The 27,728-nt window shown below is 46.7% G+C and overlaps 1 protein-coding gene across 1 annotated transcript in view; it reads right to left on the reverse strand.

Moving 5' to 3' along the window:
• The window catches only part of YME1L1 (YME1 like 1 ATPase), a 665,597-nt gene that overhangs the window by 494,350 nt on the left and 143,519 nt on the right, over nt 1-27,728 (reverse strand). The window contains exons 6-8 of the mRNA XM_069211321.1: nt 27,026-27,176; nt 26,852-26,935; nt 18,169-18,251 (exon numbers count right to left, since the gene is read on the reverse strand). Of these exons, the coding sequence (XP_069067422.1) occupies nt 18,169-18,251; nt 26,852-26,935; nt 27,026-27,176 (318 nt within the window). The remainder of the gene's footprint in view (nt 1-18,168; nt 18,252-26,851; nt 26,936-27,025; nt 27,177-27,728) is intronic.

Consider the following 27,728-nt stretch of genomic DNA (forward strand, 5'->3'; position numbering starts at 1 on the left):
GGAAATGCCTCCTTGGCATGGTTGCCCCCTGACTTTTTGCCTTTGCTGATGCTATGTTTACAATTGAAAGTGTGCTGAGGCCTGCTAACCAGGCCCCAGCACCAGTGTTCTTTCCCTAACCTGTACTTTTGTATCCACAATTGGCAGACCCTGGCATCCAGATAAGTCCCTTGTAACTGGTACTTCTAGTACCAAGGGCCCTGATGCCAAGGAAGGTCTCTAAGGGCTGCAGCATGTCTTATGCCACCCTGGAGACCTCTCACTCAGCACAGACACACTGCTTGCCAGCTTGTGTGTGCTAGTGAGAACAAAACGAGTAAGTCGACATGGCACTCCCCTCAGGGTGCCATGCCAGCCTCTCACTGCCTATGCAGTATAGGTAAGACACCCCTCTAGCAGGCCTTACAGCCCTAAGGCAGGGTGCACTATACCATAGGTGAGGGTACCAGTGCATGATCATGGTACCCCTACAGTGTCTAAACAAAACCTTAGACATTGTAAGTGCAGGGTAGCCATAAGAGTATATGGTCTGGGAGTCTGTTTTACACGAACTCCACAGCACCATAATGGCTACACTGAAAACTGGGAAGTTTGGTATCAAACTTCTCAGCACAATAAATGCACACTGATGCCAGTGTACATTTTATTGCAAAATACACCCCAGAGGGCACCTTAGAGGTGCCCCCTGAAACTTAACCGACTGTCTGTGTAGGCTGACTAGTCCCAGCAGCCTGCCACACTAGAGACATGTTGCTGGCCCCATGGGGAGAGTGCCTTTGTCACTCTGAGGCCAGTAACAAAGCCTGCACTGGGTGGAGATGCTAACACCTCCCCCAGGCAGGAGCTGTGACACCTGGCGGTGAGCCTCAAAGGCTCACCCCTTTGTCACAGCCCAGCAGGGCACTCCAGCTTAGTGGAGTTGCCTGCCCCCTCCGGCCACGGCCCCCACTTTTGGCGGCAAGGCTGGAGGGAACAAAGAAAGCAACAAGGAGGAGTCACTGGCCAGTCAGGACAGCCCCTAAGGTGTCCTGAGCTGAGGTGACTCTAACTTTTAGAAATCCTCCATCTTGCAGATGGAGGATTCCCCCAATAGGGTTAGGATTGTGACCCCCTCCCCTTGGGAGGAGGCACAAAGAGGGTGTACCCACCCTCAGGGCTAGTAGCCATTGGCTACTAACCCCCCAGACCTAAACACGCCCTTAAATTTAGTATTTAAGGGCTACCCTGAACCCTAGAAAATTAGATTCCTGCAAACTACAAGAAGAAGGACTGCCTAGCTGAAAACCCCTGCAGAGGAAGACCAGAAGACGACAACTGCCTTGGCTCCAGAAACTCACCGGCCTGTCTCCTGCCTTCCAAAGAACTCTGCTCCAGCGACGCCTTCCAAGGGACCAGCGACCTCTGAATCCTCTGAGGACTGCCCTGCTTCGAAAAAGACAAGAAACTCCCGAGGACAGCGGACCTGCTCCAAAAAGACTGCAACTTTGTTTCAAGGAGCAGCTTTAAAGACCCTGCAATCTCCCCGCAAGAAGCGTGAGACTTGCAACACTGCACCCGGCGACCCCGACTCGGCTGGTGGAGAACCAACACCTCAGGGAGGACCCCCGGACTACTCTCCGACTGTGAGTACCAAAACCTGTCCCCCCTGAGCCCCCACAGCGCCGCCTGCAGAGGGAATCCCGAGGCTTCCCCTGACCGCGACTCTCTGAAACCTCAGTCCCGACGCCTGGAAAAGACCCTGCACCCGCAGCCCCCAGGACCTGAAGGACCGGACTTTCACTGCAGAAGTGACCCCCAGGAGTCCCTCTCCCTTGTCCAAGTGGAGGTTTCCCCGAGGAAGCCCCCCCTTGCCTGCCTGCAGCGCTGAAGAGATCCGTTGATCTCTCATAGACTAACATTGCAAACCCGACGCTTGTTTCTACACTGCACCCGGCCGCCCCCGCGCTGCTGAGGGTGAAATTTCTGTGTGGGCTTGTGTCCCCCCCGGTGCCCTACAAAACCCCCCTGGTCTGCCCTCCGAAGACGCGGGTACTTACCTGCAAGCAGAACGGAACCGGGGCACCCCCTTCTCTCCATTCTAGCCTATGCGTTTTGGGCACCACTTTGAACTCTGCACCTGACCGGCCCTGAGCTGCTGGTGTGGTGACTTTGGGGTTGCTCTGAACCCCCAACGGTGGGCTACCTTGGACCAAGAACTGAACCCTGTAAGTGTCTTACTTACCTGGTAAAACTAACAAAAACTTACCTCCCCCAGGAACTGTGAAAATTGCACTGTGTCCACTTTTAAAGTAGCTATTTGTGAATAACTTGAAAAGTATACATGCAATTGAAATGATTCAAAGTTCCTAATGTACTTACCTGCAATACCTTTCAAACAAGATATTACATGTTAAATTTGAACCTGTGGTTCTTAAAATAAACTAAGAAAATATATTTTTCTATAACAAAACCTATTGGCTGGATTTGTCTCTGAGTGTGTGTACCTCATTTATTGTCTATGTGTATGTACAACAAATGCTTAACACTACTCCTTGGATAAGCCTACTGCTCGACCACACTACCACAAAATAGAGCATTAGTATTATCTATTTTTACCACTATTTTACCTCTAAGGGGAACCCTTGGACTCTGTGCATGCTATTCCTTACTTTGAAATAGCACATACAGAGCCAACTTCCTACAGATGCTGTGTTGATTGAGGTGTGCTCCCCACCCTATCATGGAAGCATCTGTTGTTATTACGTATTGTGGCACTGGGTCTTGAAAGGCCGCCCTTGGTTTAAATTTATACTGTTCCACCATAGAAGCGAGATGTATGTTTGGCTGTCTATCAACACCAGATCTAGAAGCTGACCCTGTGCTTGTGACCATTGCGATGCTAGGCACTGTTGTAAGGGCCGCATGTGCAACCTTGCGTTTGGGACAATGGCTATGCATGAAGACATCATGCCTAGTAGTTTCATCACCAGTTTGACTTGTATCTTTTGTTTTGGATACATGGTCTGTATTACATTGTGAAATGTGTGAACTCTTTGTGGACTTGGAGTGGCAATCCCTTTTGCTGTGTTGATTGCCGCTCCTAAGTATTGCTGTGTTTGAGACGGCAGAAGGTGTGACTTTGTGTAGTTGATTGAGAAACCTAGTTTGTGGAGGATTTCTATGACATATTTTGTGTGTTTTGAACACCGTCTTAGCGTGTTGGTTTTGATTAACCAATCGTCTAGGTACGGGAACACATGTATTTGCTGCCTTCTGATATGTGCAGCTACTACTGCTAGGCATTTGGTAAAAACTCTTGGTGCAGTTGTTATTCCGAATGGCAACACTTTGAATTGGTAATGTATCCCTTGGAATACAAACCTTAGGTACTTTCTGTGTGAAGGATGTATTGGCATATGAAAATATGCATCCTTTAGGTCTAGTGTTGTCATGAAGTCTTGTTGTTTGAGCAGTGGGATTACATCTTGTAATGTAACCATGTGAAAGTGATCTGATTTGATGTAGGTATTTAATGTTCTGAGATCTAGTATAGGTCTCAGACTCTTGTCTTTTTTGGGTATCAGAAAGTACAGGGAGTAAACTCCTGTGTTTATTTGTTGTTTTGGTACTAATTCTATTGCTTCTTTCTGTAGCAATGCCTGAACTTCTAGTCCTAGAAGATCTATATGTTGTTTTGACATATTGTGTGTTTTCGGTGGGACGTTTGGAGGGATTTTGAGAAATTCTATGCAATAACCATGCTGGACAATTGCGAAGACCCAGGTGTCTGTTGTTATTTCCTCCCAATGTTTGTAAAACTTGGTTAGTCTCCCCCCCACAGGTGTTATGTGTTGGGGATTTGTGACCTTGAAGTCACTGCTTGTTTGGAGGAGTTTTGGGACTTTGGAATTTTCCTCTATTCCTTTGAAATTGTCCCCCTCTATATTGTCCCCGAAAACCTCCCCGCTGATACTGGCTCTGGTAAGTGGGCTTTGTTTGTGAGGTTGTGGCTTCTGTGGTTTGCCCTCGAAACCCCCCTCGAAATTGTGTCTTTCGAAATGTGCCTCTGCTCTGTGGGGAGTAGAGTGCGCCCATGGCTTTGGCTGTGTCAGTGTCTTTTTTAAGTTTTTCGATCGCAGTGTCCACCTCCGGCCCAAACAACTGCTGTCCGTTGAATGGCATATTCAGCACAGCCTGCTGTATTTCTGGTTTAAATCCTGATGTACGCAGCTATGCATGTCTCCTTATTGTTACTGCTGTGTTGACAGTTCTAGCAGCTGTGTCTGCAGCATCCATTGCTGACCGTATCTGATTGTTGGAGATACTTTGTCCTTCTTCTACTACCTGCTGCGCTCTCTTTTGGAACTCCTTGGGCAAATGTTCTATAAAGTTTTGCATTTCGTCCCAATGGGCCCTATCGTATCTGGCCAACAAAGCCTGTGAATTGGCAATACGCCACTGGTTTGCTGCCTGTGCCGCCACTCTCTTGCCTGCTGCGTCGAATTTTCTACTTTCTTTATCTGGAGGTGGAGCATCTCCTGAAGTATGTGAGTTCGCTCTTTTGCACGCTGCCCCTACTACAACTGAGTCCGGTGTTAGCTGTTGTGTGATGTACACAGGGTCTGTTGGTGGCGGTTTATATTTTTTCTCCACTCTTGGAGTAATGGCCATTCCTTTTAGAGGCTCTTCAAACACTTGTTTGGAGTGTTTTAGCATTCTGGGTAGCATAGGAAGACTTTGATAGTGGCTGTGTGTGGATGACAGTGTGTTAAAAAGAAAGTCGTCTTCAAAGGGCTCAGCATGCAGGCTGACATTATGAAATGCCGCTGCTCTCGACACCACCTGTGCGTAGGCTGTACTATCCTCTGGTGGCGACGGTCTTGCTGGATAACATTCAGGACTATGATCTGACGCTGGTGCGTCATAGAGGTCCCATGCGTCAGGGTCATCTTGACTCATTCCTGTATGAGTTGGTGATTGCATCAATGGTGGAGTGGCCACCGGTGATGGTTGCGGAGATCATTGTGGAGATGGTGGCGGGGTTACTTGTTTAGCCACCTTTGCCTGTGCCTGCTTGTATTTTTCCTGAAAGGCAAGTTTGCGTTTCATTTTAATCGGAGGGAGAGTACTGATCTTCCCTGTCTCTTTTTGGATATGGAGCCTTCTTTGTGTATAGTCTGGCTCTATTGTTTCTAATTCCTGTCCAAATCTATGTGTCTTCATTTGTGTGGACAGTCCTTGTTCCTCAGTGTAGGAACTTGTTTTCGGTTGCGAGGCCGGATGTTTCGGTATCGAAACCTTTTCGGCTGCTCTTTTCGGTTCCGACGAAACCTTCTTTACTTTCGGCCTCGCGGTCTCTCGGTGCCGCCCCATTTCGGTGCTGCTATCTCGGTGCCGAACCTGCTCGGAGCCACTATCTCGAGCCCGAGATTGCTGTGTGACGGTATCTCGACCGGAGTCGGATGACTTCGCCACCAGCGTGCCCTTTTTCGGTGCCGATGATCGGTCACCTATTTTTCGGGTTAAGCCATGGCCTGTTGGCGGTGGCGTCCCCTGGGCTTTAGTGGATTTTTCGTGAATTTTGTGTTTCGACGTCTTACTCACGGTTTTCGGCGTTTCTTCGGGATCGATCTCATCCGAGTCAGATTCCTGGATGGAGAAGGTTTCTTCCTCCTCCTCGAAACGCTCTTGTCCTGTTGGCGCCGACGCCATTTGCAGTCTCCTTGCTCTTCGGTCTCTTAGTGTCTTCCTGGACCGAAACGCTCGACAGGCTTCACAAGTATCTTCCTTGTGTTCTGGTGACAAACACAAGTTACAGACCAGATGCTGATGGATACTTATGGCATTTTGGGCAGAAGCGGAATGGGGTCCGTTCCATCAGCCTTGAAGAGACACGTGGCCGGGCCCGACCAGGCCCCGACGGGGGATCGAAAAAAAAACCGAAGGGCCGCCGGAGCTCTTCAAAAGTCGGTGTCGATCTGTTGTAACTAACCCGATACCAAACGCAAACAATACCGACGATTTTTCCGAGATTCTAACTAACTTTCCGACCCGAAACACGGAGCGAAAAGGAACACGTCCGAACCCGATGGCGGAAAAAAAACAATCTAAGATGGAGTCGACGCCCATGCGCAATGGAGTCGAAATGGGAGGAGTCCCTCGATCTCGTGACTCGAAAAGACTTCTTCGAAGAAAAACAACTTGTAACACTCCGAGCCCAACACCAGATGGCGGGATGTGCACAGCATGTGTATCTGCAGCTACACATGCCATCGAACATATATATACACACACATTGTAGGAAGTTGGCTCTGTATGGGAAATGTCACTTACCCAGTGTACATCTGTTCGTGGCATTAGTCGCTGCAGATTCACATGCTGTGCATAGTCCGCCGTCTGGTGTTGGGCTCGGAGTGTTACAAGTTGTTTTTCTTCGAAGAAGTCTTTTCGAGTCACGAGACCGAGGGACTCCTCCCACTTCGGTTCCATTGCGCATGGGCGTCGACTCCATCTTCGATTGTTTTCCCCCGCAGAGGGTGAGGTAGGAGTTGTGTATGCTAATAATAGTGCCCATGCAATGGAATAAATACGTATGTACAAATTGAAGTTTAAAGTAATATATTTACAAATGTTCAAGATCTACTTCTAAACGGCTACAGGCTCCCGGGGAGGAGGGTGGGCGTATGTGAATCTGCAGCGACTAATGCCACGAACAGATGTACACTGGGTAAGTGACATTTTCCGTTCGGAGGCATGTGTAGCTGCAGATACACATGCTGTGCATAGACTAGTAAGCAGTTATCTCCCCAAAAGCGGTGGTTCAGCCTGTAGGAGTGGAAGTAGTTTGAAATAAAGTTCTTAGTACGGCTTGACCTACTGTGGCCTGTTGTGCAGATAACACATCTACACAGTAGTGTTTAGTAAATGTATGAGGCGTAGACCATGTTGCTGCCTTACATATTTCGTTCATTGGAATATTTCCTAGAAAGGCCATAGTAGCACCTTTCTTACTGGTTGAGTGTGCCTTTGGTGTAATATGCAGTTCTCTCTTTGCTTTAAGATAGCAGGTTTGGATGCACCTTACTATCCATCTGGCAATACCTTGTTTTGAAATTGGATTTCCTGTATGAGGTTTATGGAAGGCAATAAATAGTTGTTTTGTCTTCCTAATTTTTTTTGTCCTGTCAATGTAGTACATTAGCGCTCTCTTGATGTCTAATGTATGTAGTGCTCTTTCAGCTATTGAATCTGGCTGTGGGAAGAACACTGGTAATTCCACTGTTTGGTTTAAGTGGAACGGTGAGATAACCTTTGGTAAGAATTTTGGATTTGCTCTTAGAACGACCTTATTTTTGTGTATTTGAATAAATGGTTCTTGTATGGTAAACGCCTGTATTTCACTTACTCTTCTTAGAGATGTAATGGCAATGAGAAATGCAACTTTCCACGTTAAGTATTGCATTTCACAAGAATGCATGGGTTCGAAAGGTGGACCCATGAGCCTTGTTAAGACAATGTTGAGGTTCCATGAAGGAACTGGTGGTGTCCTTGGTGGTATAATTCTCTTTAGGCCCTCCATAAACGCTTTTATGACAGGTATCCTAAATAGGGAAGTTGAATGAGTAATCTGCAGGTAAGCAGATATTGCTGCGAGATGTATTTTTATAGAAGAGAAAGCTAGATTTGATTTTTGTAAATGTAGTAAATATCCTACTACATCTTTCGGAGATGCATGCAATGGTTGAATTTGATTATTATGACAGTAACAAACAAATCTTTTCCATTTACTTGCATAGCAGTGTCTAGTGGAAGGTTTTCTAGCTTGTTTAATGACCTCCATACACTCTTGAGTGAGGCCTAAGTGCCCGAATTCTAGGATTTCAGGAGCCAAATTGCTAGATTCAGCGATGCAGGGTTTGGATGTCTGATCTGTTGTTTGTGTTGTGTTAACAGATCTGGTCTGTTTGGCAGTTTGATATGAGGTACTACTGAAAGGTCTAGTAGTGTTGTGTACCAAGGTTGCCTTGCCCATGTTGGTGCTATTAGTATGAGTTTGAGTTTGTTTTGACTCAACTTGTTTACTAGATATGGAAGAAGTGGGAGAGGGGGAAAAGCGTACGAAAATATCCCTGACCAGTTCATCCATAGTGCATTGCCCTGAGACTGATGTTGTGGGTACCTGGATGCGAAGTTTTGGCATTTTGAGTTTTCTTTTGTTGCAAATAGATCTATTTGTGGCGTTCCCCACATTTTGAAGTAAGTGTTCAGTATTTGGGGGTGAATTTCCCATTCGTGGATCTGTTGGTGATCCCGAGAGAGATTGTCTGCTAACTGATTCTCAATCCCTGGAATAAATTGTGCTATTAGGCGAATGTGGTTGTGAATCGCCCAATGCCATATTTTTTGTGTTAGGAGACACAACTGTGTCGAGTGTGTTCCTCCCTGTTTGTTTAGGTAATACATTGTTGTCATGTTGTCTGTTTTGACAAGAGTGTATTTGTGGGTTATTATGGGTTGAAATGCTTTCAGAGCTAGAAACACCGCTAACAGTTCTAAGTGGTTTATATGAAACTGTTTTTGCTGAATTTCCCATTGTCCTTGGATGCTGTGCTGATTGAGGTGTGCTCCCCACCCTGTCATGGATGCATCTGTCGTTATTACGCATTGTGGCACTGGGTCTTGAAAAGGCCGCCCTTGGTTTAAATTTATACTGTTCCACCATTGAAGCGAGATGTATGTTTGGCGCTCTATCAACACCAGATCTAGAAGTTGACCCTGTGCTTGTGACCACTGTGATGCTAGGCACTGTTGTAAGGGCTGCATGTGCAACCTTGCGTTTGGGACAATGGCTATGCATGAGGACATCATGCCTAGGAGTTTCATTACTAATTTGACCTGTATCTTCTGGTTTGGATAAATGGCTTGTATTACATTTTGGAATGTTTGGACTCTTTGTAGACTTGGAGTGGCAATCCCTTTTACTGTGTTGATTGTTGCTCCTAGGTATTGCTGTGTTTGACACGGCAGAAGGTGCGACTTTGAGTAATTGATTGAGAAACCTAGTTTGTGTAGGGTTTCTATGATGTAATTTGTGTGTCGTGAACACAGTTTTTGCATGTTGGTTTTGATTAACCAATCGTCTAGGTACGGGAACACATGTATTTGCTGCCTTCTGATATGTGCAGCTACTACTGCTAGACATTTTGTAAAAACTCTTGGCGCAGTTGTTATTCCGAATGGCAACACTTTGAATTGGTAATGTATCCCTTGGAATACAAACCTTAGGTACCTTCTGTGTGAAGGATGTATTGGTATATGGAAATATGCATCCTTTAGATCCAGTGTTGTCATGTAGTCTTGTTGTTTGAGCAGTGGGATTACTTCTTGTAATGTAACCATGTGAAAGTGGTCTGATTTGATGTATGTATTTAATATTCAGAGATCTAGTATAGGTCTTAGAGTTTTGTCTTTTTTGGGTATTAGAAAGTACAGTGAGTAAACTCCTGTGTTTAGTTCTGGTTTTGGTACTAATTCTATTGCCTCTTTTTGGAGCAATGCTTGAACTTCTAATCCTAGAAGATTTATATGTTGTTTCAACATACTGTGTGTTTTCGGTGGGACTGTTGGAGGGAATTCTCGAAATTCTATGCAATAACCATACTGGATAATTGCTAGTACCCAAGTATCTGTTGTTATCTCCTCCCAATGTTTGTAAAATTGGCTTAATCTTCCCCCCACAGGTGTTATGTGATGGGGATGTGTGACTTGTGAGTCACTGCTTATTTTGAGGACTTTTGGGGCTTTGGAATTTTCCTCTACCTCTTTGGAATTGTCCCCCTCTATATTGCCCCCCGAAAACTTCCCCGCTGATATTGGCTTTGGTAAGTGGGCCTTGTTTGTGATGTTGTGGTTTCTGTAGGTTGTCCTCGAAACCCTCTCCTAAAAGGTGTTTTGCGAAAGGTGCCTCTGCTCTGCGGGGAGTAGAGTGCGCCCATGGCTTTTGCTGTATCAGTGTCCTTCTTGAGTTTCTCAATAGCAGTGTCGACTTGCGGCCCAAACAACTGCTGTTCATTAAATGGCATATTTAGCACAGCTTGTTGAATTTCTGGCTTGAAACCTGACGTGCGGAGCCATGCGTGCCTTCTTATTGTTATTGCAGTATTTACTGTCCTTGCAGCCGTATCTGCTGCATCCATTGAAGACCATATCTGATTATTAGAGATACTTTTTCCTTCTTCCACCACTTGTTGTGCTCTTTTTTGGAACTCCTTGGGTAAGTGTTCTATCAAATGTTGCATCTCATCCCAGTGAGCTCTGTCGTATCTTGCCAAAAGCGCTTGTGAATTGGCAATGCGCCATTGGTTTGCGCTTGTGCTGCAACCCTTTTGCCCGCAGCATCAAATTTGCGACTCTCTTTGTCTGGAGGGGGTGCGTCTCCCGAGGTATGAGAGTTTGCTCTCTTACGAGCTGCCCCGACAACTACTGAGTCTGGAGTTAACTGCGTTGTAATATAAACAGGATCTGTTGGCGGTGGCTTGTATTTTTTCTCCACTCTTGGAGTTATGGCTTGGCCTTTAACAGGATCTTGAAAGATTTGTTTTGAATGTTTTAGCATTCCTGGGAGCATAGGTAGTCTTTGGTACTGGCTATGAGTGGAGGTTAGCGTGTTAAACAAGAAGTCATCCTCAATTGGTTCGGAATGCAAGGTGACGTTATGGAAAACAGCTGCCCTTGCGATCACCTGTGTGAAAGATGTACTGTCCTCAGGAGGGGACGGCCTGGTAGGGTACGAGTCTGGGCTGTTGTCCGATACTGGAGCATCGTAAAGGTCCCATGCATCGGGATCATCTTGACTCATGGCAGTATGAGTCGGGGAGTTCATATGTGGAGGAGTTGCTACTGGTGATGTGTGCACTGATGGTGGTGGAGAAGGTGGTGGAGTTGTTTTCTTTGCCACCTTTGCTTGTGGCTCCTTGTACTTTTCGTGAAAGGCAAGTTTTATTTTTATTTTAATTGGAGGAAGAGTGGTTATCTTCCCTGTGTCTTGATAAATGTGGAGCCTCCTTTGAGTATAGTCGGGCTCTACAGCTTGAAGTTCCTCTCCAAATCTATGTTTTTTCATTTGGGAGGCCAATCCTTGTTCCTCTGTATAGGAACCTGTTTTCGGCTCAGAGGCTGGATGTTTCGGAACCGAAACTTTTTCAGAGGTCTTTTTAGGCTCCGAAGAAACCTTTGTAATTTTCGGCGTGGTGGTGTCTCAATGCCGAATTTGTTCTGTGCCGAAATTTCTCAGAGCCGATGTCTCGGGTCCGAGATTGCTGTGTGGCGGTATCTCGACCGGAGTCAGATGACTTCGACACCAGCGTGCCCTTTTTCGGTGCCTTGGCTCGGTCACCGCTTGTTTGGGTTAAGCCATGGCCTGTTGGCTGTGGCGTCGCCTGGGCTTTTGTTGACTTCTCGTGAGTCTTATGTTTCGACGTCTTACTCACGGTTTTCGGCGTTTCTTCGGCCTCGAGCTCTTCCGAGTCCGACTCTTGGATAGAGAAAGCTTCCTCGAAACGCTCTTGTTCTGTCGGCGTCGACGCCATCTGCAGACTTCTGGCTCTTCGGTCTCTTAATGTCTTTCTGGACCGAAACGCTCGACAGGCCTCACAAGTATCTTCCTTGTGCTCTGGGGACAAGCACAAGTTACAGACCAGATGCTGATCCGTATACGGATACTTGTTATGGCATTTTGGACAGAAGCGGAATGGGGTCCGTTCCATCAGCCTTGAATTCACACGTGGCCGGGCCGACCAGGCCCCGACGGGGGATCGAAAAAACCCCGAAGGGCCAACGGAACTCTTCTAAATTCGGTGTCGATCTGTTGTAACTAACCCGATACCGAACGCAAACAATACCAACGTTTTTTTCCGACATTCTAACTAACTTTCCGACCCGAAACACGGAGCGAAAAGGAACACGTCCGAACCTGATGGCGGAAAAAAAACAATCCAAGATGGAGTCGACGCCCATGCGCAATGGAGTCGAAATGGGAGGAGTCCCTGGGTCTCGTGACTCGAAAAGACTTCTTCGAAGAAAAACAACTTGTAACACTCCGAGCCCAACACCAGATGGCGGGATGTGCACAGCATGTGTATCTGCAGCTACACATGCCATCGAACATATATATACACACACATTGTAGGAAGTTGGCTCTGAATGGGAAATGTCACTTACCCAGTGTACATCTGTTCGTGGCATTAGTCGCTGCAGATTCACATGCTGTGCATAGTCCGCCGTCTGGTGTTGGGCTCGGAGTGTTACAAGTTGTTTTTCTTCGACTGATAACACTCCGAGCCCAACACCAGATGGCGGGATGTGCACAGCATGTGTATCTGCAGCTACACATGCCATCGAACATATATATATATATATATATATTTAATTATTAATTTTTTTTAACACCAAGATCTTCACTTTTGGGTAAGTGCTTTTTAAGTCAACAATTTTAAAGTATACAGTGAATTAACTTGCTTCGACTTTAACGCAGTAATGTTATCCTACAGGAAAAGAAGCATAAATTGCATACTGGTACTGGGAAACGACTTACAGGACGGTTCTTCTGGAGTTAAGGTAAGTATGACGCAATGTCCAAGGCAGCTCCAACAGGTCACCTCAGCAAGCACTGTGTCGTCCAGGTGGAGAGGTGATTTTCCATACCTGGTGTCCTCTTAAAGTCAACGGTGAACGGTCCGGTTAGAAAGACGCTGCAAACAGGGTCTGGTGACCAGTCCAGGTAAACCCATGGGGGTGAGGGTCTCTGGTCTTGAGGGTCTTGGGACTGAAGAGATGCTGTCGATCCACTTGAACTCTAGCTGGGGGTGGGACGCTTGTGTGCAGTGGTGCTTTGTTCAGCAGGGGTCACGCTGCTGAAGAATCATGGTTTTGTAGTTGCCTGTGAAAACAGGCTGCAGGCATGGACTGGGGGGCCAGGCCGGTCAAACCCAAAAGGGCTCAGCTTTGGAGGGTCTCAGGACCCCATGGGCACCGTTGGTCCACTGCGCCTTGGGCTGTGGGACTTGGTTGCAGTGATGCTTTTAGGCACCAGGTCTCGGCAGCAAAGAGGCTCTCACTGTTCCTGCTTTTCCTACAGACAGAGGCTGCAGGCGGGGAATGGGGTGCCAGTTCAGCTAAACCCCAAGGGAGTCCTCAGCTCTGGAGGGTAACTTGGTGCTAGGGAGAATGTTAATTCTTCTGCACTTGGTCTTTGGTCCGACAGGTCGCTGCAGTCGAGGGCACGCAGTTTTTGGTGCCTGCAAGATGCAGGGAAATAGCTCTGCTACTACACAGGAGATCCTGGCGGTTTTGCAAAGGGCTGGCCGTCCTCCCAGGCTTTTGAAGGTTGCACAGCAGCAGGACGAGTAATTGCAATTGTCGGAAGCAGAAGAAAGGCTGGTAGGGTTGGCACTGAGTCAGTCACAGGTCCTCTGTTCTTGCTTCTTCGGCTCTTCTTTGTCTTTCTTTTTTGGTAGTCAGTCAAATCTGAGTTTCTGGGGTCTGGGCCACCTAAATACTGAATTTAGAGGACTAAGGGGTAGCAGCCAATGGGCTACTTAGCCCTGGGGCCACTACATCCCCTAGATGCCTAGTTGACCACTTACTGTGTGGAGTGGGCATCACCCTGTCTCAAGAGTCCGTAATTCCACCAAACACAAATTGGCCTGAGAACACAAGGTGGCATCCTATGGGTCAGGGGGTACCTCTAAGGTAGCACTCTGGCTGCAGGTATTAATACAAACACTGGAATCAGTGTGGGTTTATTAATACAAGGTGTAGGAAGTTGGCTCTGTATGTGCTACTTCAAAGTAAGGAATAGCATGCACAGAGTCCAAGGGTTCCCCTTAGAGGTAAAATAGTGGTAAAAATAGATAATACGAATGCTCTATTTTGTGGTAGTGTGGTCGAGCAGTAGGCTTATCCAAGGAGTAGTGTTAAGCATTTGTTGTACATACACATAGACAATAAATGAGGTACACACACTCAGAGACAAATCCAGTCAATAGGTTTTGTTATAGAAAAATATCTTTTCTTAGTTTATTTTAAGAACCACAGGTTCAAATTTAACATGTAATATCTTGTTTGAAAGGTATTGCAGGTAAGTACATTAGGAACTTTGAATCATTTCAATTGCATGTATACTTTTCAAGTTATTCACAAATAGCTATTTTAAAAGTGGACACTTAGTGCAATTTTCACAGTTCCTGGGGGAGGTAAGTTTTTGTTAGTTTTACCAGGTAAGTACGACACTTACAGGGTTCAGTTCTTGGTCCAAGGTAGCCCACCGTTGGGGGTTCAGAGCAACCCCAAAGTTACCACACCAGCAGCTCAGGGCCGGTCAGGTGCAGAGTTCAAAGTGGTGCCCAAAACGCATAGGCTTCAATGGAGAGAAGGGGGTGCCCCGGTTCCAGTCTGCCAGCAGGTAAGTACCCGCGTCTTCGGAGGGCAGACCAGGGGGGTTTTGTAGGGCACCGGGGGGGACACAAGCCCACACAGAAATTTCACCCTCAGCGGCGCGGGGGCGGCCGGGTGCAGTGTTAGAACAAGCGTCGGGTTCGCAATGGAAGTCAATGAGAGATCAAGGGATCTCTTCAGCGCTGCAGGCAGGCAAGGGGGGGGCTTCCTCGGGGAAACCTCCACTTGGGCAAGGGAGAGGGACTCCTGGGGGTCACTTCTGCAGTGAAAGTCCGGTCCTTCAGGTCCTGGGGGCTGCGGGTGCAGGGTCTTTTCCAGGCGTCGGGACTTAGGTTTCAGAGAGTCGCGGTCAGGGGAAGCCTCGGGATTCCCTCTGCAGGCGGCGCTGTGGGGGCTCAGGGGGGACAGGTTTTGGTACTCACAGTCGTAGAGTAGTCCGGGGGTCCTCCCTGAGGTGTTGGATCTCCACCAGCCGAGTCGGGGTCGCCGGGTGCAGTGTTGCAAATCTCACGCTTCTTGCGGGGAGATTGCAGGGTTCTTTAAAGCTGCTTCTTTGGATAAAGTTGCAGTCTTTTTGGAGCAGGTCCGCTGTCCTCGGGAGTTTCTTGTCGTCGTCGAAGCAGGGCAGTCCTCAGAGGATTCAGAGGTCGCTGGTCCCTTTGGAAGGCGTCGCTGGAGCAGAGTTCTTTGGAAGGCAGGAGACAGGCCGGTGAGTTTCTGGAGCCAAGGCAGTTGTTGTCTTCTGGTCTTCCTCTGCAGGGGTTTTCAGCTAGGCAGTCCTTCTTCTTGTTGTTGCAGGAATCTAATTTTCTAGGGTTCAGGGTAGCCCTTAAATACTAAATTTAAGGGCGTGTTTAGGTCTGGGGGGTTAGTAGCCAATGGCTACTAGCCCTGAGGGTGGGTACACCCTCTTTGTGCCTCCTCCCAAGGGGAGGGGGTCACAATCCTAACCCTATTGGGGGAATCCTCCATCTGCAAGATGGAGGATTTCTAAAAGTTAGAGTCACCTCAGCTCAGGACACCTTAGGGGCTGTCCTGACTGGCCAGTGACTCCTCCTTGTTATTCTCATTATTTTCTCCGGCCTTGCCGCCAAAAGTGGGGGCCGGGGCCGGAGGGGGCGGGCAACTCCACTAGCTGGAGTGTCCTGCGGTGCTGTGACAAAGGGGTGAGCCTTTGAGGCTCACCGCCAGGTGTTACAGCTCCTGCCTGGGGGAGGTGTTAGCATCTCCACCCAGTGCAGGCTTTGTTACTGGCCTCAGAGTGACAAAGGCACTCTACCCATGGGGCCAGCAACATGTCTCTAGTGTGGCAGGCTGCTGGAACTAGTCAGCCTACACAGATGGTCGGTTAAGTTTCAGGGGGCACCTCTAAGGTGCCCTCTGGGGTGTATTTTGCAATAAAATGTACACTGGCATCAGTGTGCATTTATTGTGCTGAGAAGTTTGATACCAAACTTCCCAGTTTTCAGTGTAGCCATTATGGTGCTGTGGAGTTCGTGTAAAACCGACTCCCAGACCATATACTCTTATGGCTACCCTGCACTTACAATGTCTAAGGTTTTGCTTAGACACTGTAGGGGTACAGTGCTCATGCACTGGTACCCTCACCTATGGTATAGTGCACCCTGCCTTAGGGCTGTAAGGCCTGCTAGAGGGGTGTCTTACCTATACTGCATAGGCAGTGAGAGGCTGGCATGGCACCCTGAGGGGAGTGCCATGTCGACTTACTCGTTTTGTCCTCACTAGCACACACAAGCTGGCAAGCAGTGTGTCTGTGCTGAGTGAGAGGTCTCCAGGGTGGCATAAGACATGCTGCAGCCCTTAGAGACCTTCCTTGGCATCAGAGCCCTTGGTACTAGAAGTACCAGTTACAAGGGACTTATCTGGATGCCAGGGTCTGCCAATTGTGGATACAAAAGTACAGGTTAGGGAAAGAACACTGGTGCTGGGGCCTGGTTAGCAGGCCTCAGCACACTTTCAATTGTAAACATAGCATCAGCAAAGGCAAAACGTCAGGGGGCAACCATGCCAAGGAGGCATTTCCTTACACAAGGTGTTTGATACCAAATATCATAGGTTTCAGTGAAGCCATTATGCAGATGAGAAACTCATTTGGACCAGTGACAGTACATACCCTACTTAAGGTGGCTTCCCTGCTCACTTGAAATATCTAGTAATGGAACTAGACATTACAGGAGTAAATCTGGTCATGCAGATATGTCCACACGTGCTATAATGCACCCTGCTTGAGGGCTCCAAGGCCAGCTGTATGGGTGACTTACACATAGCCCATGCAGTGTCCTTTGCATGGAACACAGGAGCATGCTATGTTGTGTTTTAAACCATAGTTTGCACAATGTCACACAGTCTTCAATGGCAGTGTGTGTGGGTCCTTTAGATTGGCATAGGATATGTTGGGGACCCTTTAATACCCATGCCCTAGGTACCAAGGTTACAGTTTACTAGGGACTTACAGGAGTACTACCTCAATGACAACTGAGTTACAATTAGACATCACATCGTTTTAAGGAAAGCACACCGGCACTAATGTGTGATTAACAGCCCTCTGTGCCCTGGCAGAGTTGAAAACCAACATCTAGAAGATCTAGAAGTTCTAAAGGGGGGGGGGGGGGGGGGGAGAGAATCTGCTAAGAAGTCCAGTGTCCCACACGGTTTACCCAAAGAAAGCTGTAAAAAGGTGGAGCTTCTCTAAACAGTGATGGAGACTGAGATCCTGAGCCAGCCTCCAAAGGGTAATACGATGCCCTGCCAATCTTTTAATGTCCTCAATGTTTCATAGGAAGGACAATGTGCGAAACCAGAAGGCATGCAATGCAAAGAGGATAGGGGGTGTGGGGTCTGAAAACTGGTATAAAAGTCAAATGAATAGTTTTTTCTGAAGGACAGATACCAAAAGAGGGTGTGTAAAACCCAAAAATGTGGACAACAAGGTCAGGAAAGCTTTAAGGAGAGACATTTCTAATGCGTGTAAATCACAGGAAAAAGAAGAATTCTTGTTTTTCAACTACCACTGCTGAGCCTTTTTAGGCAGTAAGGAACTGGTAGATTTTCAGCTCAATCATTTCAGCCCCATTTTACCACAATTCTTGAGCTTCTTTCCCAATTCTAATTGTTTTTTGTTTTAGAAAAAGGAAATTAAAAATACCTAAAGACACTTATGAATACTGTTCAACAGTCAGGTAAAAGGTGTTTTTGGATTCAGCACATGGTCAGGGATGTACAATGTTTATGTCCCTCAATGAAGGTATGATTGTGGGGAGCTCATATTACTAGATGCAATAAGTCAATAAAGCAGCAAATTAGACTTTCTTTAAAATATAAACTAAGGTTTAACTCCTTTAAGTGATGGGCTCTTAGTCCTAAAACAGCAATCAGAAAACATCTTTAGTTCAAGCACATACTCCATGAAGAATTACAATGAAGGCACCTGAGGTGAGAACAGCTTTTAAAGTAGGCAGTGTTGTGCTATATGACAGATGTTATGATGTTTGTAATTTACAACTGATTACATTTATTATGCTCTTGCACGCGTTTCATTGTGTACGTTCTGGGCACAAGTTGGTGTTTGGCTGTACTGTTTGCTTCAAGATGAAAAATGAATAAAACTATTTTACAAAAAAAAAGAATTGCAATCAAGCGGCCATACTAAGTGAGGCAATCATAAATAAAAACACAATTCAGATATGATAGCCATCATAACATGTGAAACCTCACCCCTTTGACATGGTCAAATGTAACATTTTTCATGTGAATTGGATCAACTGCAGCATCAAGTCCAGTTGTTGTCCGGAAACGAACTGTTAAAAAAAAACAAAGAAAAAAAAGTAAAAGGGAATGTAAGAAAAATGTACTTTATGGTGGTTTTTGCCATTATATGTCCTTTAGCTACCCCCAATCGCAATTGGCAGAACTGTTTCTGCCGTATGAAAAGACTGTTGACTACTACTCAAAAGGGTTGACAACAACAGCCTGTCATGCTCAAGAGCATCTATACAAGCAGCTAGCCCCCATCTCCTACTTACAGCAACAATATAGTGAAAACCTATGCAAAGTTTCTTAGTTTGCAGAAGAAGAGTCCACCAAACTCTAAATATAGTTTAATGTTCTTGAGTCAACAAGAAAACTTACTTCTACATCCATCTATCTGTTCACAAAGAATGGAAATTGATTAAAATGGAGAGGAGTAGTGCGAGTTTATTAAATCTATGGGCCAAAACAGATCTCAATTAATTGAGCATGCTGCAAAGGCGGATAAAGATAAACTACGCACCAAACAGGCACCCACAGTGTACCACCCACTGCTGGGAAGAAAGTCCTCGGTATAGCTTGGAAAAACTATACAGCCCTCACCTGTTTATTTTTTTGTCTTGTGCGCTCAACAATCCACAATTCTACTGGAGGTACTCCAAGTTTTTACTGTGCTGTGTGTCAGCTGAGCTAGGCTCTGTCAACAGGGAGTCGCCTAAAGAGAATCTTGAACCTGAATGAAGGCGACTACTGACTCATCCCAGGAAACTGCTGACAGTGGAAGCAATTCTAGTTCAGGAATACATGCCTCCTTATGTGCACCCTTTATAGGTGAAGGACTGCTGCAGTTCAGACTATTCTGCCATACCTGGTGTCTTATGTCTGTCAACATTGGAAAAGAGAATAAGACAGAGAATAGGGGCAAGGAAGAGTGACTGCCATGAAAAGCTTTCACAGAGGATAGGTGAATGTAAAGTGTCCAATTCGGAGACTACGAAGCTGACCAAGATTTCAGCTTCTCCGTAAACTGTCAAAATGTCTGGTGTGGAGAATAATGGTCTAGACATCCCCTCAACCCCCCAACCCTGCCCCCCCTTCCCCAAATTACACACTTAAGCAGTTTAAAAAGGGGCTGCCACTCTAGCCCCATCAGTAGGGGAACTGGATCCCACTGAAACAATATTATTAGGGAATACAATGACAGGGGTTTGGGAGATGGACTATCATGCATAGCAAGGGAAACCGAGACAGAGAGGTGAGTAAATTATGTCAATAGGAAGATTTATAAAGTAAAGGATAAACATAAAAAGTGAGCAAAAGAAAAAGTACTTTTGAGATGCAAAAGATTGGTAGAGAGTTCTGCTCCACAACCAGAGTACGTCTCAAAGAACTGTTTTCTGAACCATTTGCCATTCAAGGAGGAACTTGGCACTACTGCCCATTAACACCCATACTGTATGCATTAGACTCTGAACCCCTGGCATGCACAATTCACCAGCTCCATGGACAGGGGGGCTTGCCTTTTATCCCCGAAACAGTATTGCCTAATTCTATAGCTATGCAGAGGACATCACATTATATCTCCATGAACCGACCAAAAATCTTTCCCCATTGATTTGGGAGTTCACTGTAGGAAGATGGCATGGTGTGTGGTGAGCACCTATGGTGTTCTCACCTTATTCCAGGTCCAGGTATCCCCTACTAGTGAAATGTAGGCAGTGTCTAGGAATACAGGGCTTTCTAGAGGTAGCTGTGGATAAGCAGCCAAGACTTATCCATGAGATATTCAAAGCTTATGCAATACCACTATAGCCACACAGTACCCTCACACATGAACGAACACAGTGTTACAAAAAGAAAGGAACTTCATTATGGTAACACAAATAGTAGAATACGTATAGGCAGTCCCCCAACTAGAGGTAAGTAAACACACAATTTTATACACATTAGCAATCAGCAAAGGCCACAAAAAGCAACAAGCATTGGCAAAAGTATTACCAAACAGTGAGATCCCCATGGGAGGGCCAAACCATGCAGTAAGAAAGTGGAATGCGAGATACAGTCCCCCACCCAAGGATGTGGAATCGTTAGAGGGGAGCTGGTGGAACTAGGAACCTCAAGAGGTGAGTACCATAGTGACTCCAGCCACCAGGAGAGCAGAGTTAAGTACCTGGTTTTTCCCAAAACAAACAGGAGGACTTAGGAAAAGGATTGTGCAAGATCTAAACAAGGCTGGAAGAACCCAGAGGTGGATTCTGGCAAATGAGGACCTGCAAAGGAAGAGGAGTGATGGAGTCACTTTCCTGCTTCAGCAGGCACCTCTCTGCAATGACAACCGGTACTCTGGGGCTCCCCTCCTGTAGACGAGTGTGATCCCTGGAACACAGGTGGTGGACCAAAGTGATCCTGACTGTCCAAAGGTCCTGCTGTCCAAATTTGGTGGAGGTAAGGCTTGCCTCCCCGTGCCAGACAGTACCCCTGTGCACTGCGTGTTTTGCAGCTCCTTGGGCTTCTGTGCACTTCTTCCAAAAGGCCTTCGTGCACAGCATAGCCTAGGTCCCCAGCACTCTATCCTGCGACGCTCTGCTCCCTGAGTTGTTCTCCAGCGGCGTAGGATCCTTTTGTGTAGTGCTCCAACAACCACATTCTGCAACTCCTTTGTCCCCGTGTTTTGGGACTCCTGTGGGTGCTGCCTGGTCTTCTGAGGTATCTCTGAAGTGCTGAATGCTCCCTCTGCCTCCTCAGTCCGAGCTGAGGCACCCAGGTCCCTCCTGGGCCCAGGTAGCGCTTTTTCCCGCCAACCGCAACATTCGCGTGAGCCAAGGCTTGTTGGCAGAATCCAACAACGAAAACCAGCCTGCATCCAACGACTCGACGTGGGACATCTCTTGCACCAAGCAGGAACCACCAGCTGTCTTCTCTGGTGCATTTCTGACTTCTTCATCCAACCGGAGAATCCACTTTTGCACCTGCATCCAGGTTAGCATGGCCTCCTGTTCTTCCTGGACTCTTCATAGACTTCTGGACTCGGTCTCCTCTCTCCGCAGGTCTTCAGGCCCCGGAATCCATCGCCGGTTTCTTGCAGTCTTGCTTGGTTTTTGCATAATCCTTTACTATGACTCCTAGTGTGTTCTGAGGAAACTTGCTATACTTTACTCCTGCTTTCCTGGACTCTGAGGTGGGGTAATTTACTTACCCTTGGTGTTTTCCTACACTCCCAGCACCCCTCTACACACTTGCGTAGGGAGGAAACCAACATTCGCATTCCACTATTTTAGTATATGGTTTGTGTTGCCCCTAGGCCCATTGCAATCTATTGTGTTTTTCACTGCTTGCACTATTTTCCGACTGTGTACTTGCCCGATTTTGGTTACTAGTGTATATATTGTGTATAATACTTACCTCCAGTAGGAGTATTGCCTATAAGAGTTTTTTGGCCTTGTGTTACTAAAATAAAGTACCTTTATTTTTGGTAACACAGAGTATTGTCTTTCTTGTGTAAGTAGCGTGTGACTATAGTGGTATTGCAAGAGCTTTGCATATCCCCTAGTTCATCAGCCTTAGCTGCTCTGCTACAGCCACCCCTAGACAACATAAGTTGCTAGACACTGCCTACATTTTACTAAGGTGGTTCACTGGACCTGGTATAAGGTGTAAGTAGCTCTGGTACCCACCACAAACAAGGCCAGCTTCTCACATGCTAATTGAGCTTTCGGGCAGGCGGTGGCATTCTGTAACTCTGGGGGATGTCAGGGTCACTTATCAAAGATGGCAGGGTCTTTGAAGTCCCTGGTCCTGGTATGCTAAATCACTTGCCATCCTGCTGGAGGTGGTGTGAACACCTTCCTCTGGAGCAGCGTTGTTTCTGGCCTCTAAGAGCGAGGGCTCTCACCTGCAGATGTCAGAAACCAGTCTGTGGTGACTGTAGGAGGCTGGCCTGGTTTGTAGTGAGTACCAAGGGGTACTTACACTCTGCAGCAGGTCCAGTTATCCCTTATTAGTGTAGAAGAGGTGTCTAGCAGCTTTGACTGATAGAAAAGGGTAGCTTAGCAGAGCAGCTTAGGCTGAACTAGGAGACATGCAAAGCTCCTACTATACCACTGGTGTCATATGCACAATATCATAAGAAAACACAATACAGAGAAGTACTAAAAATAAAGGTACTTTATTTTTATGGCAATATGCCAAAAGTATCTCAGTGAGTACCCTCTGTATGAGGATGCCAAATAAACACAAGATATATGTACACAATACCAAAAATATGCAGTAATAGCAATAGAAAGCAATGTACAGTCACAATAGATTGCAATGAGAGCACATAGGTATAGGGGCAGCACAAACCATATACTCTAGAAGTGGAATGCGAACCACGAATGGACCCCAAACCTATGTGAGCTTGTAGAGGGTCGCTGGGACTGTAAGAAAACAGTGAGGGTTAGAAAAAAAAGCCCACCCCAAGACCCTGAAAAGTAGGTGTAAAGTGCACCTAAGTTCCCCAAAGAGCACAGAAGTCGTGATAGGGGAATTCTGCAAGGAAGACCAACACCAGCAATGCAACAACGATGGATTTCCGGACGAGAGTACCTGTGGAACAAGGGGACCAAGTCCAAGAGTCGTGACAAAGTCGAGATTGGGCAGATGCCCAGGAAATGCCAGCTGAGGGTGCAAAGAAGCTGCCACCGGATGGTAGAAGCTGTGGATTCTGCAAGAACGAAGAGGACTAGGATCTTCCCCTTTGGAGGATGGATGTCCCACGTCGTGAAGAAGCTTGCAGAGGTGTTCCCACGCAGAAAGACCGCAAACAAGCCTTGCTAGCTGCAAGGGTCGCGGTTAGGGTTTTTGGATGCTGCTGTGGCCCAGGAGGGACCAGGATGTCGCCACTTGCGTGAGGAGACAGAGGGGGCGCCCAGCAAGATAGGGAGCCCTCAGAGACGCAGGCAGCACCCGCAGAAGTGCCGGAACAGGCACTACAAAGAAGAGTGAACCGGAGCTCACCAGAAGTCACAAAAGGAGATCCCACGACTCTGGAGGACAACTCAGGAGGTTGTGCACTGCAGGTTAGAGTGTCGGGGACCGAGGCTTGGCTGTGCACAAAGGAAATCCTGGAAGAGTGCACAGGAGCCGGAGCAGCTGCAAATCACGCGGTACCCAGAAATGCAGTCTAGCGTGGGGAGGCAAGGACTTACCTCCACCAAACTTGGACTGTGGGAGTCACTTGGACAGAGTTGCTGAGTTCCAGGGACCACGCTCGTCGTGCTGAGAGGGGACCCAGAGGGCCGGTGATGCAGTTCTTTTGGTGCCTGCGGTTGCAGGGGGAGGATTCCGTCGTCCCACGGGAGATTTCTTCTGAGCTTCTAGTGCAGAGAGGAGGCAGACTACCCCCACAGCATGCACCACCAGGAAAACAGCCGAGAAGGCGGCAGGATCAGCGATACAAGGTTGCAGTAGTCGTCTTTGCTACTTTGTTGCGGTTTTGCAGGCTTCCTGAGCAGTCAGCGGTCGATTCCTTGGCAGAAGGTGAAGAGAGAGATGCAGAGGAACTCTGATGAGCTCTTGCATTCATTGTCTCAAGAATTCCCCAAAGCAGAGACCCTAAGTAGCCAGAAAAGGAGGTTTGGCTACCTAGGAAGGAGGATAGGCTAGCAACACAGGTAAGAGCCTATCAGAAGGAGTCTCTGACGTCACCTTCTGGCACTGGCCACTCAGAGCAGTCCAGTGTGCCAGCAGCACCTCTGTTTCCAAGATGGCAGAGGTCTGGAGCACACCGGAGGAACTCTGGGCACCTCCCCTGGGTGGTGCAGGTCAGGGGAATGGTCACTCCCCTTTCCTTTGTCCAGTTTCGTGCCAGAGCAGGGCTGGGGGATCCCTGAACCGGTGTAGACTGGCTTATGCAGAGATGGGCACCATCTGTGCCCATCAAAGCATTTCCAGAGGCTGGGGGAGGCTACTCTCTGAGGAAGTCCTTTGTTCTGCCTTCCTGGGCCAAGCCTGGCTGGACCCCAGGAGGGCAGAAACCTGTCTGAGGGGTTGGCAGCAGCAGCAGCTGCAGTGAAACCCCGGGAAAGCCAGTTTGGCAGTACCCGGGTCTATGCTAGAGACTCGGGGGATCATGGAATTGTCTCCCCAATGCCAGAATGGCATTGGGGTGACAATTCCATGATCTTAGACATGTTACATGGCCATGTTCGGAGTTACCATTGTGACGCTATACATAGGTAGTGACCTATGTATAATGCACGCGTGTAATGGTGTCCCCGCATTCACAAAGTCCGGGGAATTTGCCCTGAACGATGTGGGGGCACCTTGGCTAGTGCCAGGGTGCCCACACATTAAGTAACTTAGCACCCAACCTTTACCAGGTAAAGGTTAGACATATAGGTGACTTATAAGTTACTTAAGTGCAGTGGTAAATGGCTGTGAAATAACGTGGACGTTATTTCACTCCGGCTGCAGTGGCAGGCCTGTGTAAGAATTGTCAGATCTCCCTATGGGTGGCAAAAGAAATGCTGCAGCCCATAGGGATCTCCTGGAACCCCAATACCCTGAGTACCTCAGTACCATATACTAGGGAATTATAAGGGTGTTCCAGTATGCCAACGTGAATTGGTGAAATTGGTCACTAGCCTGTTAGTGACAATTTGGAAAGCAAAGAGAGCATAACCACTGAGGTTCTGGTTAGCAGAGCCTCAGTGAGACAGTTAGTCATCACACAGGGAACACATACAGGGCAGACTTATGAGCACTGGGGCCCTGGCTGGCAGGGTCCCAGTGACACATACAACTAAAACAACATATATACAGTGAAATATGGGGGTAACATGCCAGGCAAGATGGTACTTTCTTACAGTGGCAGGCTGGACTTTACCTGCCAGTCAGCACACTAGAGGACTAGTATGTTTCAAGGGGTACCTCTAAGGTGCCCTCTGGGTGCATGTATTAATATCACTCAAATCAGTGTGGGTTTATTAATATGAGGAGTTTGATACCCAAATCCATAGGTTTCAGTGAAGCCATTATGCAGCAGGGAATCTTGTTCTAACCAGTGCCCAGAACATGCCTTAAGATGGCTTCTCTGTCACTTGTAATGTAGAATTGATTTATACATCACAGGGGCATATCTGCTCCTGCAAATAAACCCACACATGTAGAATAATGCGCCTTGCCTTAGGGCTGTAAGGCCTGCTGTAGGGGTGACATTTATTTTGCATGTACTGTCTGCAGGCAAGGCACACATGATGTGTGCCATGTCTTGTTTTCACTTTTGTCTGCACCATGTCATGCAGCCTGCAATGGCAGTATGCATGGGTGTGGTGAATGGTCCCATAGGTTGGCACAAAACAAGCTGCACCCCTCAGGGGCCCTCCTTAGTACCCATGCCCTAGATATCAGGGGTACCATTTACTAGGGACCTCGAGGGGCCCTAAAGGTATTGCCAACTGGGGTACAGTTGCAGTTTTAGGGAAAGAGATCTGGCACTGGGGACCTGGTTAGCAGAAACCCAGGGCACTTCTGTCAAAACTGCATCAAATACCAGGCAGAAAGTGGGGGTGACTATGTCAGAAAGGGGCACTTTCCTACAGGGGCTACACTATACCTATTTGATGAAGTCTTTCTTTCTCTGGACACAAGTCCTGAAACACTATAGTTCCTCTGAGGTATATCACTCTTAAGAATATTTATTGGGAAAGTTCAGGTTGAAAATGATCGACCACAAGGCAATTGATTTTTTTCTTGCTAGCCATCTTGGATGGATCCATTTATTTGAAAGGGCTCGCCCTTAGCAAAATTCCAACGACATAGCACTTGTGTAAATTTTTTATTACAGACAGTGCCTTGTTTGTTTGAGCACTGTAAAGACATTTGCGTGGGATACTCTTAATTAAGAAAGTTTTGAGTTTGGCTTTAAAACTGTAGATAGAGCAGTCTTTCTCAATAGAGAGTAGCAAAGATCTAAAGGTTTGGGCAACTCCATAGTCAGATTGTAATTGGTTGGGGGTGGGGGGGTGTTCCTGTAGTTTAGACATTTTCATTTGTTAGCCCTTCTTGATTTTGGTAGCACAGGCACCTCCAGAGACCACGGATCTTTCTTGTTAAATACCTGGGCATGTTCAATTTGACTTTCTTTTATGATACACTAACAAGTTTGCATTTGCATCTTGATTCCAGTAGGAACAACTGAAGTAATTTAACACCAAGTGTGACGTGATCTCAGCAATCTCTGGGAGCCACAAGATGAGCAGTAGCATGGAACACTACAAATCTGGATATAGGTAGACGAATTAGGAGAACATTAATCTAATCAATCTTGTTGAGGACCAAGGCTTAAACAACTAAGTTTAAGCCTTCCCCGAGGATGGATGGTTTAATTTTTCTTATTCTCAACTGATATTGGGCCACCATGACAACATTTTATATATGGTAAGCAAGATGCCACAGATGAAGCCCATCCATTTAGCCTTTTGCACCACACAATAGCAGATTCCTACAGGAGTCATGAAATGGAGATGATTCTCAATGCAATAATGCAATATTTTCAAGTCGTTCAACATATAAAAGAATATGAACCTTTTCACATGCCTGCGAACAATGGAATAAAGAGTACATCAACAACATTTACCAGATTTCCTAAAAACAAAACAAATGTAAATACCAGATAAAAATGGTGTTTTAGACAGGCCATAGATACCAAGCAGTAGGATAACAAGGAGAAAGAGGCGTGTTCTTCTTAACGAATCTGTGAAAACAAAGAGCAGGTATTATAAAATAATGTCTGATGTGGCATGTAATATAAAATGAAACATTTACTTAGACACCAGCTACTTACCATTTGTCTTCTGTGTGAGTGCCTGTGCTTTCAGGAATCCCTCTGCAAAACCGGTTTTAAACGTGTCATGCTGTCCTTCTGGTATGTTTTTTGCTTTTACAATTTTGTCTAGGCTTTCCACGTCTGTACCTCGGTCTCGCAGAAGAAGCCCCTAAAAGACATACAAATACCAGTCAATTAAGTAATCATATTTATCTGATGAGTTCCTCACATTTCACCACTCCATGCACAGAACTAACTTGCCTCTATTTGTCGCTTGCCCCTAGAACTCCAGTCATCCCTTCCCCTGGCTGAACTGGAGAGGAGTACAAAATCTTGTTGTGATCACTGCCTTCCTCCATACAGTTGCTCTATTCTATTTTTAGAGGAGTCCCTGCCTATTGCTCTCTTCAAATTCTGTGCAATTCTTCACTCTCTTGTCCAAGCTTTAAATACCACTTTCTTGCCTAAACTGCAACCAATCTGGCGAAAGCACAATGAACATCACTGGCCTCCTTTCCCCAGAGGCTGGATTTCATAGTGCGGAGGAAGAAGTTAGTCAATAGTTGAGCAAGAGAGTAAAGTGGGGGGGAAAGGTTGCATAGGAATCAATGAAAGATTACAACAATGGAAAAGGAAAATGTTATTTACCATATAACCACCCATTTGTGACATGTAGTACAATACATTCACATGCTGTGCATTCTCCTGCCATCTCATGTTG

This window comes from Pleurodeles waltl, chromosome 10, assembly GCF_031143425.1.
Source record: "Pleurodeles waltl isolate 20211129_DDA chromosome 10, aPleWal1.hap1.20221129, whole genome shotgun sequence".
Lineage (NCBI taxonomy): Eukaryota > Metazoa > Chordata > Amphibia > Caudata > Salamandridae > Pleurodeles > Pleurodeles waltl.